The following is a 20,857-nucleotide window of genomic DNA, read 5'->3' on the forward strand; positions in this document are numbered from 1 at the left end:
TGTGTGTGCATGGGGATGTTCACAACTACCCTTTAGTGTCGGTCCACATTCTATTTCGAGGGGAAAAATTTAGTGTAAAGGCGGCGGTTAATCCTTGCCTTACCCACTCGATAATTTTGGGGACTGATTAGCCGGGATTTCGGGAATTAATGGCACATTTAGTGAAGAGTGGGTCCTGCCGTAGTTTAGCGGGTGGAGGTCCACGGTGTGGCATTGGCGGGAGCAGCTGTCACAGAGCCGTCTATGTCATCTCCGCGTCAGAGTGAGGAGCCGCAGGCTCCTCCTCCCTCTCTCGGGGAATCCCTCGCGGATTTTCCGTTAGAGCAGTCGCGAGACGAGACTCTGCGGCATGCGTTTGACCAAGTGAGAGTAATCGATGGTCAAACGCTCCAGCCAAACGCCACCCCGTCCTTCCCCATTTCTCCATTATGAGAGATAGATTATACCAAGTGACGCAGGACACTCAGACTAAGGAGCCGATCATGCAGCTTTTGATCCCAAAGAGCCGCCGGGAATTGGTATTCCAGGCGGCTCACTTTAATCCCATGGCCGGACACTTGGGGCAGGATAAGACACTAGCCCGAATAATGGCCCGATTCTATTGGCCAGGGATTCGCGGCGATGTCCGTAGGTGGTGTACGGCATGCCGCAAACGCCAGTTGGTAAATCTAGCGGCCATTCCAAAAGCACCTTTGCGCCCTCTACCATTAATCGAGACCCTGTTCGAAAGAATTGGGATGGATCTCGTCGGGCCATTAGATCGGTCAACACGAGGATATCGCTTTATTTTAGTTCTGGTGGACTATGCAACGCGATACCCGGCAGCAGTGCCTCTTCGCAATATCTCAGCACGTAGTATTGCGGAAGCACTCTTCCATGTCATCTCCCAAGTCAGAATCCCCAAAGAGATTGACTGATCAAGGCACTTCGTTTATGTCACGCACACTGCGTGAACTGTATGGGTTACTGGGAATTAAGCCAATCCACACCAGAGTTTATCACCCACAAACGGACGGTTTAGTCGAACGGTTCAATCGCACCCTCAAGAATATAATTTTAAAATTTGTACGCGAGGACACACACAATTGGGATAAATGTCTCGAACCCCTCTTATTCGCAGTGCGAGAGGTCCCACAAGCCTCCACGGGGTTCTCCCCGTTTGAATTATTATATGGGCGTAAGCCGCGCGGCATCCTAGATGTACTGCGGGAAAATTGGGAGGAGGGACCTTCACCGAGCAAAAATGAAATTCAATATATTATCGACCTGCGCGCAAAACTCCACACACTCACTCACCTAACCCAGGAGAATTTGCGGCAGGCCCAAGAACGGCAAATCCGCCTGTACGACAGGGGTACGCGCCTTAGGGAGTTCGCACCAGGAGATAAAGTACTCATACTGTTGCCCACGTCGAGCTCCAAATTGATCGCCAAGTGGCAAGGACCCTTTGAGGTCACACGGCGAGTCGGGGACGTTGACTATGAGGTGAGGCGGACGGACAGGGCGCTACAGATTTACCACCTCAATCTGCTCAAACTCTGGAACAAGGAGGTCCCCGTGGCGTTGGTGTCGTTGGTTCCGGAGAAGGCGGAGCTGGGGCCGGAGGTTCCAAAGGGAACATTGGCATCGCGTACCTCTCCGGTCCCCTGTGGAGACCACCTCTCCCCGACCCAACTCATGGAGGTTGCCCAGTTGCAGACCGAATTTTCGGACGTGTTCTCGCCCCTGCCCGGCCGCAGCCGCCTCATAAAACACCACATTGAGACGCCCCCAGGGGTGGTAGTGCACAGCCACCCTTACAGGCTGCCCGAACACAAGAAAAAGGTGGTTCGGGGAAAACTTAAGGCCATGCTCGAAATGGGCATCGTCGAGGAGTCCCACATTGACTGGAGCAGCCTGGTGGTCTTGGTTCCCAAGGCTGACGGCTCGGTCCGGTTCTGTGTGGACTATAGAAATGTCAATGCGGTGTCTAAATTCGATGCGTACCCAATGCCTCGTATTGACGAGTTGCTTGATTGACTAGGCACGGCTCGCTTTTATTCAACACTGGATTTGACAAAGGGTTATTGACAGATCCCCTTGACTCCACTATCCCGAGAAAAAACGGCCTTTTCCACACCGTTTGGCTTACACCAATTTGTCACGCTTCCTTTTGGGTTGTTTGGGGCGCCCGCTATGTTCCAGCGGCTTATGGACAGGGTCCTCTGCCCCCACGCTACCTATGCGGCCGTGTACTTGGACGATATCATAATCTATAGTAATGACTGGCCGCAGCACCTGCAACACCTGAGGGCCGTCCTTGGGTCGCTGAGGCAAGCGGGTCTCACAGCCAACCCGAAGAAGTGTGCAATTGGGCGGGTGGAAGTACGGTATCTGGGCTTCCACTTGGGTAATGGGCAGGTGTGTCCCCAAATTAATAAGACAGCAGCGACTGCAGCCTGCCCGAGGCCCAAGACCAAAAAGGGGGTGAGACAGTTCCTGGGGCTGGCTGGCTACTATCGTAGGTTTATACCTAATTATTTGGACATCACCAGCCCACTGACTGATCTCACTAAAAAGGGAGCACCAGATCCGGTCCAGTGGACGGAGCAATGCCAGTGGGCTTTCTCTGAGGTGAAGGCTGCACTATGCGGGGGGCCACTGTTACACTCCCCTGACTTTTCTCTCCCCTTTATGTTGCAGATGGACGCGTCGGACAGAGGGCTGGGGGCCATTCTGTCCCAGGAGGGGGAGGGGGAGGACCGCCCCGTGCTGTACATAAGCAGGAAGCTGCCAGTGCGTGAGGGGCGCTACAGCACCATTGAGAAGGAGTGCCTGGCGATCAAGTGGGCGGTCCTCGCTCTCCGCTACTACCTCCTGGGGCGCCCTTTCACCCTCTGTTCAGACCACGCGCCCCTCCAGTGGCTCCACCGCATGAAGGATGCCAATGCGCGGATCACCCATTGGTATCTGGCACTCCAGCCCTTTAATTTCAAGGTGGTCCACAGGCTGGGGGCGCAGATGGTCATGGCGGACTTCCTCTCCCGTCAAGGGAGTCAGGGAAGGTAAGTGGCAGAATCACTGCACCTGGTTGGTTAATCTGTGTTTGTGTGTCTTCCCCAGTGACCACGCCCTATAAAAGGAGAGAGAGAGAGAGAGAGCGAGAGCGCAGAGGAAGGGAGCTCTCTCCCCTACCAGGCAACTGATGTGTGTGCGCGTCTGTGTGACTGGGAGTAGTATTTGAAGCTGAAAATAAAGAGTTTTTGCAAACTCAGTTCTGGCCTACCGTATTTCTGTGCTCCACCCACCCGCTCAACATACTACAGATGGTTTTCTGAAGTGTTCCTGAGCCACACATACCCCTTTTCCACCAAATCAGTTCCAGGGCTGGTTCAGGGCCAGTGCTGGTGCTGGTTCACAACTCGTTCAACTTGCGAGCCAGCTGAGAACCAGTTTGCTTTTCCATAGCTTGTGGTGCTAAGGGGAGCCATGTCATTACATCGCTGTATACGTCAGTTACGTTGCTGTGTTTGCATAAACCTTGGCGCGAATATCGAAGCAACAACAACATGGAGAAGAAGAAGCAACAACAACAATAATGGATGACTTCGCATTTGTACAGCTGCTGCTTCTCGGCGCTTAAATATGGCGACCTTTCGCGGTCTTGCGATTGTTGTTCGTCTTAACAACTCCGCCCCCCCGCCGACGTAAGCGGTTCTTTCCTCTGGCCCAGCAAAAAGTTGGTGCTTGCTTGGAACCAGTTTTTCTGGCTCCAGAGCCATTTTTTTGTCAGTGGAAACAGAAAACCCGGTTCCAAACTAAGCACTGGCCCCGAACCAGCCCTGGAACTGCTTTGGTGGAAAAGGGGCAACAGTGATTTCCACTACAGACACGTGTCTGCTTTTAATGCAGGGTCACCTGAGGGCCTGAAGATCACAGGCATCCAATGTCAGTTTTCAGCCTTGTCTCTTGCATACAGAAATTTCTCCAGATTCTCTGAATCTTTTAATGATATTATGTACCATAGATGATGTGATCCCCAAATTCTTTGCAATTTTACATTGGGGAAAGTTATTCTTAAATTTTTGCACTGTTTGCTTATGCAGTCTTTCACACCGTGGTGAACCCCTCCCTATCTTTACTTCTGAGAGACTCTGCCTCTCTGGGATGCTCTTTTTATTCCCAATCATGTTACTGACCTGTTGCCAATTAACCAAATTAGTTTTTTTTTAGTATTACATAACTTTTTCAGTCTTTTGTTACCCCATCCCAACTTTATTGAAAGATATTGCTGATATCAAATTCAAAATGAGCATATATTTCTCAAAAAAGAAATTCTCAATTTCAACATTTGATATGTTGTATTTGTACTATTTTCAATGAAATATAGGGTTTTCATGATTTGCAAATCTTCACAATCTGTTTTTATTTATGCTTTACACAGTGTCCCAACTTTTCTGGAATTGAGATTGTACATTTTCCTGAAATCACATCCGAAAAATGTTGCCAGCATTTAAAAACCAGACCTGGTAAGCTGACCAATAAAAGTGTATTTACCAACTGTTGTCTGGAGAAGGTCTGGGTGATCCTGCAGAGCCATAAATTTTCTCTGTCCAGACGTCATGTCACAGAGAATATCCAGGAGCCTGATTACTGCCAAGGCCTTATTCACACAAACCAATTGAGATATCAGTCAACTCTTTTGTAATTTCAACAGAGATCTGTATTATTATGTAGTAGCCCCTTTCACACAGCCTGTTCAAGGTGGGAACCTTTATTCTGCCTTGCCGTTCTATGCAAAAAGTCCAAACATGGGGCGGGGTGGGTGGGTGTTGTTCTGCCTCTGAGACGCAACCATTAGTAGTAACAGAGATGAGATCGACAACATTGACATTGTTCTTTCTGAGACCAGCACAAATTCAAACCTCTCCATTTACAGCATCTAAGGCCAAGTTTACATTAGACCGTATCTGTCTCGTTTTCTTCGCGGATGCACTGTCCGTTTACATTAAAACGCCTGGAAACGGGAATCCGCCAGGGTCCACGTATTCAATCCAGATCGTGTCTGGTCCGGTGCTGTGTAAACATTGAGAATACGCGGATACGCTGTGCTGAGCTCTAGCTGGCGTAGTCATTGGACAATGTCACTGTGACATCCACCTTCCTGATTCGCTGGCGTTGGTTATGTGACGCGACTGCTGAAAAACGGCGCGGACTTCCGCCTTGTATCACCTTTCATTAAAGAGTATAAAAGTATGAAAATACTGCAAATACTGATGCAAATACTGCCCATTGTGTAGTTATGATTGTCTTTAGGCTTGCCATCCTTCCACTTGCAAGTGGTAAGTGACGCGCATGCCCGATATGCACTGAGATCACACACACAGCGGCTCAGTCCCGAATCACTGCTCGTGTGCTTCACTCGCGCGCTCTGTGAGCTGCGCAGGGCCGGAGTGCGCACCCTCCAGAGGGCACTCGCTGTTCAGGGCGGAGTGATTTGGAGCGCAGGATGCCTGCGGAGCCGAGCGTATCCGTGTATTGGCGTTGCTGTATGCACGCGAATCGTGTATTGGCGTTGCTGTGTGCACGCTAATCGTTTTAAAAACGTTAATCTGATGATCCACTGATACGGTCTAATGTAAAACCCACCTAAGGTTCACGCACCTTTCGAATCACTTCCCACTTCCCTTCAGTTATTTCTCCAACATATTTTTGATCGCACAAACAGGATCTTCAGCAACTTTGCTTGTGTTTGAAGAATGGTATAAATGTGCACGGCTAACAAAAGCACCTCAACACTCAGTTCACCCACCGTTACTGTTTTGAAAACAATGCCGGTATGCCCAGTGTATTTGTATTTCCAACGCATGACAGGGTTCCCACTTTATGTCAAATTCCTTGACTTTTCCCTGAATTTCACTGACTAAAATGCTGAATTTCCATGACCAAAAATGAAAAAGAAAAACAGGCTGCCTTTGTGCTGAGCAGACAAAAACCAACCACAGTATTTTAAACCCATCAATTTATGAGGTTTATTTACTACTTCACAAGCATTTTCAGTACAAAAGTTAAACTTTTCACTGATTAAACACTGGGAAATAACCTGATAAAGAAATATACTGCATTGAAAATACTGCACTTTGATAAATAGCAACAGAAATTTAAACATACTACAAACAAAATTCCCTAATATTCTTTGACCTGGCCCAAAAATGATCAAATCCCCTGACTTTCCATGTCTGGAATAAACTTTTTAAAATTCCACATTATTCCAGAAATTCCATGACCCATGGGAACCCGAGTATGTTATACATCACACTAGACACTGACGCGTCATTGTGTTACACGTCACGCCTCTGGTTCCAGAACGCAGGCATGCCATCTAAAAGCATACAGTGGCGTGGCTTTATGCCAGCTTTGTTTGGTTTGGAGTAAACAACAAAAGTTTTTTTTTAACAACAATACTGCAGGATCTCTGTGTAAAAGGGGCTGGTGAAGCTTGAGGAAATAATTACCTGCTCATCAGCTGACGAGACGGAGCTGAGAGCAAGAACAGCTTTGCAGCTATTCTGGAAGGACAATGCAAGGAACTGAGCTGTTTTCAGAGGAATCACACAGTCGTCTTCTTTAACTTCTCCAAGCTGGTCTAATACAAGCTCCAGTAACGTAAGCCTTTTTGAAAGCAAATGAGAATACATTGTAAGTGCAATTCATGTGTTTTATCATGTGATTATACAGTGTCTATATAATCAATATGACACATGCATACATATATATACACATACATACACTTACACATACATACACACACACACATATATATAATTTGTGTATATATATATCACAGATTTTAGCAGACAAACCAGCAGCCTCACAGAAGTGCCACATTATAAACTATGAAATCTTTGCATTCTGTTACTGATCTAAACCTCTCCTGTTTAGGGCACATACACTTCCAATTTTGTTCCATAACACAGTGAATACAGCTACAAGGCAGAATGAGGATCTGTGTGTGTATTAAAGCAGTCAATTATCAGTATAAAAGGAAATTAATCTTCTCACTGATGCACATACACGATAATACACACAGTCGCTGATCTGGTCCTCAAAATGGCAGCTACTATAAGGGTTCTCTACCTTTCATGATCATTCATCTCTGCATACATCTTCTCAATGAGCTCGGAGGATTTGAAGAAATGTTGTGTGACAATCAAGACTCTGCAAAACCAAATCACACTTGCTTTATCACAATTACACCAATTTCCATTTTTTTCTGCCAAATAGCCAAGCCTAAAGAATGGTAAACAGATCTGCTAAACACAACATACGTCCAGTCAATATCAGGCAGGGTCCGACACAGCTCCGTGATCTTCAGTGCCACTTTTAGCTGGATCAGATTCAAGCCCAGCTGCTGTGTTTTCTCTGCATCCAGACAGGTGTATATGACCATGCATGTATATGCCAGAGCCTTCTCATCATTTAGTTCCAAAAGCTCCCTGAAAAGACAACAGAAGGCCTGATTCAGAAGCATTCCTTGAACAATACGTATGGAACCAGTCTCACTATTAAGGGGACCTGCATAATGAAAAATGCAGGGTTGGTTTGGGTGATGCAAATTCGCTTACAAAAACATGTGTGGAAAACCACAGGCCCAAATGTCATCTTTGCATAGTTGGTTCCCAACTGCGGCATTGCCGAGAAACTGAATTCCACATCGAAGTCCTGCCAAAACAAGATATTGGATCTGCTGCAATGTCAAGCTGCAATGTCAAACTACAATACAACAGTCACTTAAGAATGTAAATGTACTATACAGAAATGTCACATGATCATAGCATTGTACTGAACGAGTCAGGACCATCGTAAGCAAAATGCAGTTAGGTTTTAAATTTCATTTGACACGTTAAATAGACTTACCATCGAGACGAAGATCAGATGCTCCTGATGTAAGCTTAAGCAACCTTCCTAGAATCCCTAGTGATACCTGGATACAACCCTGATCCCTATTGGGGAAAAGGTTCAATGTGACAGTGCTTCTTTTGTTAAAGGTTTCAAAAGCACATTGAGAGCCTGTGGCTAAATGGCTAGAAGTACTGCACTGGGCAAAAAGACTGCTTAACTATTGTAGTTTTTTTTAAATGCGTTTCTTTGCAAGAATGAAGAGAAAAGGCAGCAAAGAGACTTCATGCATAACTGACAATAATATAGCTAGTACCTGGGTCCGTTTGCATAAACTTAACTTATGCAGCATCCACCATTAAACAAGTTAGGTTTATAAAGAACGCTATAGAGGGCTACCGCATGACGTCACCGCGCCGCGAGATTTTGTTAGGCGCCATATTGGAAGACCAAGTACATGCACTCACAATATAAAACAAAGTACGAGCGAGAGTAAAGTGACACGATGGCTGATAATTCTGGTTATGTGAGTACATTACCAGCTGCAGAAAGGGCACGGTATGTGGAGAAACTGGCTGTGGTTGATGGGTTTGACCCATATGATAAGACTCGGGGCAAGGGAGAATGGAAACATAAGGAGGACCTGACACCAATTCTGCCATCTGTTTGCTACCCAGACATTGTAAACTATTTGTTGTTTACACCCAGTGCCTACACTGCTGATGACTTGAAAGCCTACAAAGGGCTACAGGCTTACAATTATGTTGTTAGAGGCTTGGTTCGTGATATTACAGCTGTTATTAAGAATAACCTACACATAGTTATGGCCAAGGTAATCTTGTTGATATTTTTTAATAATATATCTTCAGTTGAAAAATTAATACTTTTTGTTACTATTAAGGTATCCATAATTTAGGTTAATTTATCCATTATACATATGTATTTATGATATATGCCTACACAACAACTATGCTTTATTTATATAATAGGAGGGAGAGCAAGCCCCAAACCATCCTAAATTATTATTATTATTATTATTATTATTATTATTATTAAATTGTAGAAGTCTGGGAGGCTTGCTCCAAATCCAGTTATCAACTTGGGGCCAATTTAGCATGTTTTAAATCTGAATTTCTTGCGTTTGCTTACCTCAAAGTGTCCACAGATCATGCACAGACTTATCCATTATATCCACAGTTTTTTGCCAAGTCTCACACAGGTTTCTTTCAAGTCTACTGTTGGGCCAATAAATCATAAATAAAACAGCTCAGATTTGTTTAAGTCGTTTGCCACTCCACTTTATTCTCATGGGTTCACATATCGCTGCCGTTATTTCCCCCTAATCACGAGTTTGTTGGTCTTCCAAAATGGCGCAGGGTCTGTTTACTTCCGGTTTTGGGTGACGTCAGTGAAATCCCTCTATATGCCTGCGGTAGAATAGTGGTGCACCTTTAGGGTCCTCAGTTTGGGTCACTGTCTATGCAGAATTTTGGATGTTTTCCCTGTACCCATGTGTGCTTCCTCTGGGTTTTCCTGTTTCCTCCCACCTCTCAAAAACACGTCAGTAAGTTGATTGGCTATGAAAATGCGCCTCTAGGTGTGAACGTGCATGCGAATGTGTGTGCAGCATGAATGAAAATGAATAAATGGCACCTCGTTCACCAGACAAAGTTCCATGAACAAAAGTCAGTCATAGCTGTGTACCTTCTTATAAAATGTTACTAAACAAAACTGCAAATTTGACATTACTACCTGACTGATAGCTAACTATCACGGTCATGCTGCTAGCAATAGAGCAAAACAAGAACCCAAAAAGAACTTTTCAGATAGTGAAATCTGGAAATTAATTAAATTATAGTCTGCACTGACAGCAATATACAACAACAAACGGCATGAAAAAGTAATACCAGATGTCACAGAACTGAGAAACTGAAGAGTTCAGGATATAATTAAAAAACAGAGCAAGTTTGGAAAGATACTGTGCCCCTCCTGAAGTATCCATTTACAGTGACATTACTGGGCCTTATTTATCAATATTTGAGAAAAAGCTGTGTGTTTTTGTAGGCCAAATTGAAGAAAAAAAAATTACCAGCAGATTTACAAAACTTTCAGTCACACTGATTTATGTAATTATATGCGTATATTGCTATATGCCAGCCAACTATAAATTACCAAGCATGCTCACAGCAAACATCTACATTTAGTGAGCTTCACAAGCCTCCATAAAAGGCACAAAGCTCATAAAGCTGAAAATGATCAAATGATGACTAAATGGTGAAAGAAAGCCTTAACACAGCATGTACTAAATCTTCCAGTGCTGCGGCTCAGTCACCGAAGCTCATCAGGTATGATCAACACACACCAACTCTTCCTACTTTTAAATGGTACCATTTCTTTTGATTTTGTATGGACAATCTTATTTTTCCTTAATTAATGTATTTATTTTGATTATTCTCTTTCAACTCATTAATATGCAAGAATGGAATGTCACAAAATTTCCTTTACATATGGTGTAAAACTGAAATAGAGTATTGCAAAATTGAAAATGTAATTCAGCTATAAAATTGTAGCAAATACCAATTAACATGATTTAACGCTAATCAATTGAGGTTCAAATCAGTGAGTGTCCTTGTGCATAAATTTACACAATTTTCATTCAGACTTTCATGAATATGGGGCGGCACGGTGGTGTAGTGGTTAGCGCTGTCGCCTCACAGCAAGAAGGTCCGGGTTCGAGCCCTGTGGCCAGCGAGGGCCTTTCTGTGCGGAGTTTGCATGTTCTCCCCATGGGTTTCCTCTGGGTGCTCCAGTTTCCCCCCCACAGTCCAAAGACATGCAGGTTAGGTTAACTGGTGACTCTAAATTGACCGTAGGTGTGAATGTGAGTGTGAATGGTTGTCTGTGTCTATGTGTCAGCCCTGTGATGACCTGGCGACTTGTCCAGGGTGTACCCCGCCTTTCGCCCGTAGTCAGCTGGGATAGGCTCCAGCTTGCCTGCGACCCTGTAGAACAGGATAAAGCAGCTAGAGATAATGAGATGAGTATCCAGTTTGATGATGGCACAAGTATAAAGTGGAGGTGGTAGCTAGTCCTTGCCTCACCTATCCAGTAATTCTTGGGACAAACTGGCCATGGTTTTAGGCATTAGTAAGGGGAGTTTGTAGATGGGTCTTGCAGTAGTGAGACATGGTGTGGAACGTGCACAGCGTTGGCTGGAGAGTGCTGGGGCAGTTGATGTCAGCCCCATATTATGGGGACACGGAGAATGGGGAGGGGTCTGCCCCTCCACCCTTGGCAGGGATTCCTTTCTGGGATTTCCTCGTGGCACAGTTGCATGATGAGACCCTGAGGCATACCTTCAGCCAAGTGAGAATAACTGATGTTCAGCAAATCCAGCCTCATGTTGCACTCCAGTGGCTTGCCACTTGAATGCCAACTCATGGATCACTTGTTGGTAACTTCAGCTATTCAAATTTGAGGCGACTCAGAGACCAGGGGCACAGATTTTGGTAGCGGATTACCTCTCCCGGTGGTGGTGTGTGTGTGTGTGTGTGGGGGGGGGGGGGGGGGGGGGGGGTGTCAGTTGGAGGCTGGAAGGCTCCTGGGCCTGAGTCGGACAGTGAGGTCTGTTGCAGTGGGGGTGTGGTTGAGCATCAGCTGTGGACGGAGAAATGGCAGGTCGAACTGGCAGGTAACATGTTGATTCTTGCCTGTGTCTTATTACTGCCAGTCAGTCTATAATTATTACTGCTAGCACGGCTAAATCCCCGTCTTTCAAAGGTAAAAGAAAAATCAATATCAGGCTTCATATTTTGTTCATCCATGTCATCTTATGTGATTAACAAACATTTTAAAGAGGCTCATTTGTGATTTTATTCTTTTTTTTTTTTTTAAACCAAGTATAACAGCACCACTAGCAGCTGTACAACAAATCACACAGAATGATATGAAGCACAAGGCTGTGGGCTAACTGTAATGAGCCCAGTGCTGTAAGCAGATATTCTCTGCTGTAGATTCATGCAGCCAATGAGCAGCAGCTGTATCACGTGACTACTCAGCATGACACGCCCGCCTAGTTTTGCGCTCCAGTGGGCTAATATATCCCATTTTGGTGATATTTCCATAATATGGATGCAGGTACATTACAGACTCAGTTGCAGACATGATGAATGTAAACAAAGTGGATTACTCACTCAGGGCCCACTACATCGCTACTGTGTCTGTTCCCCGAGCTCAACAAAAAGGTAGAAATTTTCAGAGAGTTTGTTCCAGTAACCTAATCAATATAAAATTAGATCAGACTGACTGTACAGCTGCTGCCAGCACCTTTGATCTAAAGGTGGGGCTATTAAATATTAGATCTCTTGCATCTAAAGCGCTAATGGTTAATGAACTCATTACTGATCAGGAGTTTAATGTACTGTGTTTAACAGAAACATGGATTAAGCCAAATGAATATATAGCATTAAATGAAGCGAGTCCTCCTGGATACAGTTATATACACCAGCCTCGTCTAACTGGCAGAGGAGGAGGCGTCGTGGTTATTTATAACGATTATCTAGGTGTAACACACAAACCTGGTTATAAATTTAATACATTTGAAGTTCTTCATACTCATATAATGTATGTAGCCTCGAAAAATAAGTCTACCCAGTTAATTCCATTGCTTATTATTTACAGGCCCCCGGGGCCATATTCTGAGTTTCTTTCTGAATTTGCAGATTTTATCTCAGATTTGGTTATTTCCTTAGACAAAGCTTTAGTTGTCGGAGATTTTAATATTCACTTCGATAACCCAGAAGACCCTTTAAAAACAGCGTTTGTGTCCATCTTAGATTCAGTCGGGATTAAGCAGAATGTCATAGGACCGACCCATAATGGTGGTCACACCCTTGATCTAATACTAACATTCAGATTAAACGTAGACAATATAGTCATACTTCCACAGTCTGAAGTTATCTCAGATCATTGTCTCATCTCATTCAAAATATGTCTGAGTAATAATATATGCACCTCACCACGCTACTGTATTAAACGTACTTTCACGTCAACTACTGCACAGAGCTTTATAAATGATCTCCCAAAGCTGTCAACTTTGATTGGGTCACTGTCAGCCCCTGCAGAACTTGATCAGGCAACTGAATGCTTAGAGTCAACATTCCGCCATACTTTAGATAATGTAGCTCCTCTAAAAAGGGAAATGGTCAGAGACAAAAAATTAGCACCCTGGTATAATGATGACACTCGCACATTAAAACAGACCACTCGAAAATTGGAACGTAAATGGCGTCAAACAAAATTGGTAGTGTTCAAATTAGCTTGGAAGGAGAGCTTCCTGAAGTATAGAAAAGCTCTTAGTGCTGCGAGATCAACATATTTCTCCTCCCTAATAGAAGATAACAAAAATAATCCTAGATTCCTATTTAATACTGTAGCAAAATTAACCAGGAATAAGTCCACTATCGACACATGCACACCTGCAGTATGTAGTAGCAACGACTTCATGAATTTTTTTAATGACAAAATTGAGAATATCCGACAAAAAATTCAAACTACTAATTTAAGGTTAGACAATGAAAGTGACCTTGTAGTTAACAATATAACTGTATCAGATCATCAGTTAGAATGTTTTACTCCCCTAAAAGAAACTGAATTACTTTCATTAATCTCTACATCAAAAGCCTCAACTTGCGTACTAGATCCCTTACCGACACATCTATTCAAACAGATAATGCCTGGAGTAATTGAACCGCTTCTAAAAATAATAAATTCTTCTCTTATGATTGGCTATGTACCCAAATCCTTTAAACTAGCAGTTATCAAACCCCTGATTAAAAAACCTGACCTTGATCCCTGTCAGCTGTCCAATTATCGGCCAATATCAAACCTCCCCTTTATCTCCAAGATCCTTGAAAAAGCTGTGGCACAGCAGTTATGCTCATATTTACATAGGAATAACATCCATGAAATGTATCAGTCAGGATTTAGACCTCATCATAGCACAGAGACAGCACTGGTTAAAGTAGTAAACGACCTACTGTTGGCGTCTGATCAGGGCTGTGTCTCGCTACTTGTGTTGCTTGACCTTAGTGCAGCATTTGATACCATTGATCATTCCATTCTTCTGGATAGACTAGAAAATGTTGTGGGAGTTAAGGGAATGGCCCTCTCCTGGCTCAGGTCTTATCTAACTGATCGTTATCAGTATGTTGATATAAATGGTGATATTTCTAGACGTACCGAGGTAAAGTTTGGTGTTCCACAAGGTTCTGTCTTGGGTCCACTGCTTTTTTCTCTATATATGTTACCTCTGGGCGATATTATTCGTAAACATTGTATTAGTTTCCACTGTTATGCTGATGACACACAGTTGTATGTCTCTGCAAAACCTGATGAGAGACACCAGCTTAATAAAATTGAGGAATGTGTTAAGGACATTAGACACTGGATGCTTATAAATTTCCTTCTGCTTAACTCTGACAAGACTGAAGTACTTGTGCTACGACCACATACAGCTAGAAGTAAGTTTTCTGATTACACAGTAACTCTGGATGGCCTTTCTGTTTCTTCACGTGCAGCAGTAAAAGACCTCGGAGTGATTATTGACCCCAGTCTTTCATTCGAAACTCACATTGATAACATCACCCGGATAGCTTTCTTTCATCTCAGAAATATTGCAAAGATAAGAAATTTAATGTCATTGCATGATGCAGAAAAACTAGTCCATGCTTTTGTTACCTCCAGGTTGGATTATTGTAATGCCCTACTGTCTGGATGTTCCAATAAGTGCATAAACAAGCTCCAGTTAGTTCAAAATGCCGCAGCAAGAGTCCTTACTAGAACTAGAAAATATGACCACATCACGCCTGTCTTATCCACACTGCATTGGCTCCCAATCAAATTTCGTATTGATTATAAAATACTACTATTGACCTTTAAAGCACTAAATGGTCTCGCACCACAGTACCTGAGTGAACTTCTGCTCCTCTATGACCCGCCACGCCTACTTAGATCAAAAGGTGCAGGCTATCTGCTGGTACCTCGTATAGTGAAGGCTACATCAGGGGGCAGAGCCTTTTCTTACAAAGCCCCACTGTTATGGAACAGCCTTCCAAGTAATGTTCGGGAATCAGACACAGTCTCAGCATTTAAGTCTAGGCTGAAAACATATCTGTTTAGTCAAGCCTTTTGTTAATGGTGTTTATGAGGTAAAGGTGTAGATCTGGAGGGTCCTCAGACATAGAGTGTTTTGGTAAACTGGGATGTATGGATGCTGTCAGTCCCCACTCGCTTGCTCACTCGAGTTTGTTGACGGTGTAGTGGCTGGCTGCTTTATGTCCCGGGGCTCCCTCATGCCTGTGTTACCTTCTGGCTCTCTCCTTTTAGTTATGCTGTCATAGTTAGTTGCCGGAGTCCCTGCTTGTACTCGGTGCAATATGTATACTGTTCCTACTTATTCAGGTGACATTGGGCATACCTAACCACCTGTGTTTTCTTTCTCTCCCCCCCACCCCAAATCTGTCCCTCTGAGTTACATGGAGTCAACAGGAAATCTTTTGGTGGAGACGGTGGGGACCTCGACTGGCTATCGTAGCCTGCAGGGAATCGGCCGTCAGACATTCTGTTGCATGTCCCAGACCCGGTGAAATGTAACTGAATTGTCTTGGCCAGGCCTAAGGGTCCCATCTGCATCTCATCATTGCTGAGGAGTGTGCTCCCATCACCCAATCAAGCATCCAGCCAGAGCAGGTCATGATATATTTTTTACCATATTAACATGCCATTGTGTGTTATGCCTGATGTAAAGACTCTCGTCTCTGCGAGCCTACCACACAGATTTAATACTTGTCATTTTTAGGGCATACCTAACAACGTGTTTTCCTTCTCTCTCTCTCTTCCCCCCCCCCATCTGTCCCTCTGAGTTACATGTTGATCCTGGGATTGAGATGCTGGCCTCTTCTGCCCCTCGGACCTGCTTGATCCATCCTGGTGCCCTGTGTCTGGTCGGAGTTTTATCGCACCGCTCCTGTGAAGGACGGCCCCATGAGGACAGTTGAGGGTTATACCTGTTAAAACTGTTAATATTATAGTCAGGCTGTCTGTTGTTGCCCAAATGAGGATGGGTTCCCTTTTGAGTCTGGTTCCTCTCGAGGTTTCTTCCTCATGTCGTCTGAGGGAGTTTTTCCTTGCCACCGTCGCCACAGGCTTGCTCATTGGGGATAGATTAGGGATAAAATTAGCTCATGTTTTAAGTCGTTCAAATTCTGTAAAGCTGCTTTGCGACAATGTTTATTGTTAAAAGCGCTGTACAAATAAACTTGATTTGATTATTTACACCATCATTATTTTTCAGCTAAAATATGTTTGGAGGAGAAACTGAAAGTTATTCTGAGCACACATTGTTTAATCAAAGTACAAATTAACCAAAAGGACAGATGACAAAACAGTAAGGCCTTGCTCGTGGAGCCTCTGTTGTAATTGTGGTTGCCATTGGCAAGAACAGATTTTACTTGTTTTTTCCTTTTGCCCAACTCCTTCGAGATTTTTTAACGTTTTAGTAGGGAGGTGCCTTGCATGGGACTCTAGGTCCTGTTCATGCCTACCCTTTTGGAGCTTTTTTTTTTTTTTGCTTTTCTTCATGGTTTTGTTGCATTTGCATGTTTTGTAAATTTGTAGTTTTGTTGTTTGAAGGCCAATAAAGCTGTAGAAAAAAATGTGGGTTTTTTTTTTGTTTGAACAAAAGGGTTACAACTTTTCTGTGCACTACATTTGTTATTCAGACGAAACACAGATCAGATTCAAATTCCAAAAATGATGTATAAACTTTTAAATTATATATTAATATTACTCACTGCCCCCCCAAATACCACCAGCCGCCACTGAACCCCAAGAAGTGTAAACATCACAGACCAAACATTCAACTACAGTGAACTAGCTGACATTTAAATCTCATCCCTTAAAAACGATCTAGAGTTTGACTGTAAGCCTTCTCTATGCTACATGTAACTCTTGTGTCTAGTTTGATGAAAATTCAGCATATGCTCAAGCCAAAGCCCTGCTGGCACAAATCATTAATAAACCCACCAGTAACGTGCAAGGTAAGTTACCGTAGAATGCACTGGTTGCGAGGACACTGCACGCAGGCATTTCTCTGTGCCCGGAAACACTCAGCTGCAAGCTGGAGACACAGTGATGCTGTCTGTGCCTCATGATCCTCTTGGAGCGTATCAGAAAGTCTCAATAAGATTACAGAGAGACTGTGTAGGACATTGAGCTCCACACCACACCTGGGGGCACAAATACTGTAATGTAAAAACACCGCACAACACATCAGCCTGATTTAACTAAGGTCCCCCCATTTATTTGTAAGCAGCATTGATGACATAAATGATGTCCTCTCTCTACTGTGAGCTTGCTTATTTATTCAAGGTACATAAAGCTACATAAAGAGGTCTCACAGACATTGTTCCTGTCAACTTGGACATCAGTTTAGCTAGAGTTACCTGAATCTTTAGCTATATAAGCTATATAATGTTTATCAATATGTATGACTACTCTATAGATTGATGGATGTTTTCTGTTCCCTATTTAAGCTGAGCTTAACATTAATATTTTTAAATATTTTTAAAGAAAACCTATGACAATACAATGATGCCATAATGACAGTTATTGTATATTTTTCTAGAGTAAGTTTTATTTTAATGAGTGACGTGTTGACCAACAAAAATGTCCAAGACATTAACCCTTTGACGCAAAACATATGCACACCCCTTCTAATGCACAACATGGGTCAAAAATGACCCGCATTCATTTTCCAGGTTATTTCATGCTGACTGAGTTTTTCTTTGCTCTATCTTTTGAAATCAATTTATGATTGAATATTCCAAGTATTCTTTAAATATCTTGTTTTTAATTACCACAAATCATTAATTTAATTGTTTTCTTTCCTACTTTATGAACAAAAATACTTTTTATATTACTACACATGGGTCATCCAAGTGTGATTTAAAATTAAATGTCTTAATACGATAATAATAATTTGTTTCAAGTAATTACTTTAGCAGTGAATGGGGCCAGTTTTTTATTTATTAACTATGTACAACCCCGATTCCAAAAAAAGTTGGGACAAAGTACAAATTGTAAATAAAAACGGAATGCAATAATTTACAAATCTCAAAAACTGATGTTGTATTCACAATAGAACATAGACAACATATCAAATGTAGAAAGTGAGACATTTTGAAATTTCATGCCAAATATTGGCTCATTTGAAATTTCATGACAGCAACACATCTCAAAAAAGTTGGGACAGGGGCAATAAGAGGCTGGAAAAGTTAAAGGTACAAAAAAGGAAAAGCTGGAGGACCAAACTGCAACTCATTAGGTCAACTGGCAATAGGTCATTAACATGACTGGGTATAAAAAGAGCATCTTGGAGTGGCAGTGGCTCTCAGAAGTAAAGATGGGCAGAGGATCACCAATCCCCCTAATTCTGCGCCGACAAATAGTGGAGCAATATCAGAAAGGAGTTCGACAGTGTAAAATTGCAAAGAGTTTGAACATATCATCATCTACAGTGCATAATATCATCAAAAGATTCAGAGAATCTGGAAGAATCTCTGTGCGTAAGGGTCAAGGCCGGAAAACCATACTGGGTGCCAGTGATCTTCGGGCCCTTAGACTCCACTGCATCACATACAGGCATGCTTCTGTATTGGAAATCACAAAATGGGCTCAGGAATATTTCCAGAGAACATTATCTGTGAACACAATTCACCGTACCATCCGCCGTTGCCAGCTAAAACTCTGTAGTTCAAAGAAGAAGCCGTATCTAAACATGATCCAGAAGCGCAGACGTTTTCTCTGGGCCAAGGCTCATTTAAAATGGACTGTGGCAAAGTGGAAAACTGTTCTGTGGTCAGACGAATCAAAATTTGAAGTTCTTTATGGAAATCAGGGACGCCGTGTCATTTGGACTAAAGAGGAGAAGGACGACCCAAGTTGTTATCAGTGCTCAGTTCAGAAGCCTGCATCTCTGATGGTATGGGGTTGCATTAGTGCGTGTGGCATGGGCAGCTTACACATCTGCAAAGACACCATCAATGCTGAAAGGTATATCCAGGTTCTAGAGCAACATATGCTCCCATCCAGACGACATCTCTTTCAGGGAAGACCTTGCATTTTCCAACATGACAATGCCAAACCACATACTGCATCAATTACAGCATCATGGCTGCGTAGAAGAAGGGTCTGGGTACTGAACTGGCCAGCCTGCAGTCCAGATCTTTCACCCATAGAAAACATTTGGCGCATCATAAAACGGAAGATACGACAAAAAAGACCTAAGACAGTTGAGCAACTAGAATCCTACATTAGACAAGAATGGGTTAACATTCCTATCTCTAAACTTGAGCAACTTGTCTCCTCAGTCCCCAGACGTTTACAGACTGTTGTAAAGAGAAAAGGGGATGTCTCACAGTGGGAAACATGGCCTTGTCCCAACTTTTTTGAGATGTGTTGTTGTCATGAAATTTAAAATCACCTAATTTTCCTCTTTAAATGATACATTTTCTCAGTTTAAACATTTGATATGTCATCTATGTTCTATTCTGAATAAAATATGGAATTTTGAAACTTCCACATCATTGCATTCCGTTTTTATTTACAATTTGTACTTTGTCCCAACTTTTTTGGAATCGGGGTTGTAGTTAGCTAAGCCAACTACAATAAAATTAGCTAACTAAAGTAGAATATGTCAACAGCTCGGTAGCTAATAGTAATTACTTGTAACTTTCTGACAAGTAATCGACTCACTCTCAAGGGAACCTAAACATAATCAATTTTTTTCTAAGGTAATGTTAGAACAATTGAAAAACATTACTTACATGTATTAGATGGGCAAAGGGCGCTGTGCTGAGCTGTGAAATGTCTGACACGAGCACAATTCACAGTTCCCACCAAACGCTGGAGTAAATGCATGCGGGTCGGTTCTGACCCATGTGTGTAAACTTGATGTAGAATTACAAAACCTGTGCTTGTTCATAACTTAAGAAAGGAAAAATAAAAATGATGATTTGTGCTAAACAAAAACAAGATATTTACTGCATATTTGGAAAAGTAAATGACAAAATGAATTTATTTCAAAAGTATATCATAGAAACACTCAGCCATACATGAAATAACCTGGAAAAAAAATGAATGCAGGTCGTTTTTGACCCATGTTGTGCATTAGAAGGGTAGTGATACAAAAAGGGTTTTTATCCAAAAAGTAAGAAAGCAAAAAATAATATAAGGATGCATGATGATCAAAAACAAGTTAATTGAGGAATACCTCGAATACTGAATGATGGAATTAATTTATTGCAAAGATATAGAAGATAAAAACTCAGCCGGGTCACTTTTGACCCATGTTTTGCATCAAAGGGTTAAACATACAAGTCACTGCTAACACTAACTGAATTCGTTGTTATTCTCTCTCTCATATATATATATATATATATATATATATATATATATATAACAGTTATCACAAAACACTGCCATTAGCTAAGCTAGCTATAACAGTTGGGGCTGTAGCCGGATGTTTACTTTCCCACTTTGTTTCCATACAATTTATTTTCGCACCTGAACTGCTCATCTCTCAAAGCCTTCGTGAGACTCTGTAAAGAGGACAAATGCTCCACAGTCAATCTGTCCGCACATATTTCATCCATCACAGACTGTAAACTCTGCATGCTTTTACTCACAGAAACGCGAGCACAGCTAAACTAAAGCATGTCAAAATTAAAGTCCAAATGCACGTGCTCGTGGCAGCGGAAGTGACGTTTCTGGCTTCTCCGCACCAGAGTTCCAATTAAGCGTTGATTTCCGCTCTTTTTTTTTTTATTATTATTATGAAATTAAGATACGTCTGAAATACTTTATTTTATCTCATTAATTCACTCTTTTCTGTTCTCGATTAATTCTACTATTTTATTCC

General features: G+C 42.6%; 1 protein-coding gene across 2 annotated transcripts in view; it reads right to left on the reverse strand.

Moving 5' to 3' along the window:
- The window catches only part of atxn10 (ataxin 10), a 39,151-nt gene extending 18,502 nt beyond the window's left edge, over positions 1 to 20,649 (reverse strand). Inside the window, exons 1-9 of one of the 2 annotated variants that reach the window (XM_060903222.1) lie at positions 20,503 to 20,590; positions 19,764 to 19,923; positions 16,986 to 17,165; positions 7,897 to 7,982; positions 7,605 to 7,701; positions 7,308 to 7,475; positions 7,117 to 7,197; positions 6,495 to 6,651; positions 4,537 to 4,642 (exon numbers count right to left, since the gene is read on the reverse strand). In XM_060903222.1, the coding sequence (XP_060759205.1) occupies positions 4,537 to 4,642; positions 6,495 to 6,651; positions 7,117 to 7,197; positions 7,308 to 7,475; positions 7,605 to 7,701; positions 7,897 to 7,982; positions 16,986 to 17,165; positions 19,764 to 19,765 (877 nt within the window). In that variant the 5' untranslated portion in view covers positions 19,766 to 19,923; positions 20,503 to 20,590. Of the gene's footprint in view, positions 1 to 4,536; positions 4,643 to 6,494; positions 6,652 to 7,116; positions 7,198 to 7,307; positions 7,476 to 7,604; positions 7,702 to 7,896; positions 7,983 to 16,985; positions 17,166 to 19,763; positions 19,924 to 20,502 lie in introns of both variants that reach the window. The other variant, XM_060903221.1, reaches the window with a different exon arrangement.
- Positions 20,650 to 20,857: the final 208 nt, after the last annotated feature.

Source organism: Neoarius graeffei, chromosome 21 (genome assembly GCF_027579695.1).
Source record: "Neoarius graeffei isolate fNeoGra1 chromosome 21, fNeoGra1.pri, whole genome shotgun sequence".
NCBI lineage: Eukaryota > Metazoa > Chordata > Actinopteri > Siluriformes > Ariidae > Neoarius > Neoarius graeffei.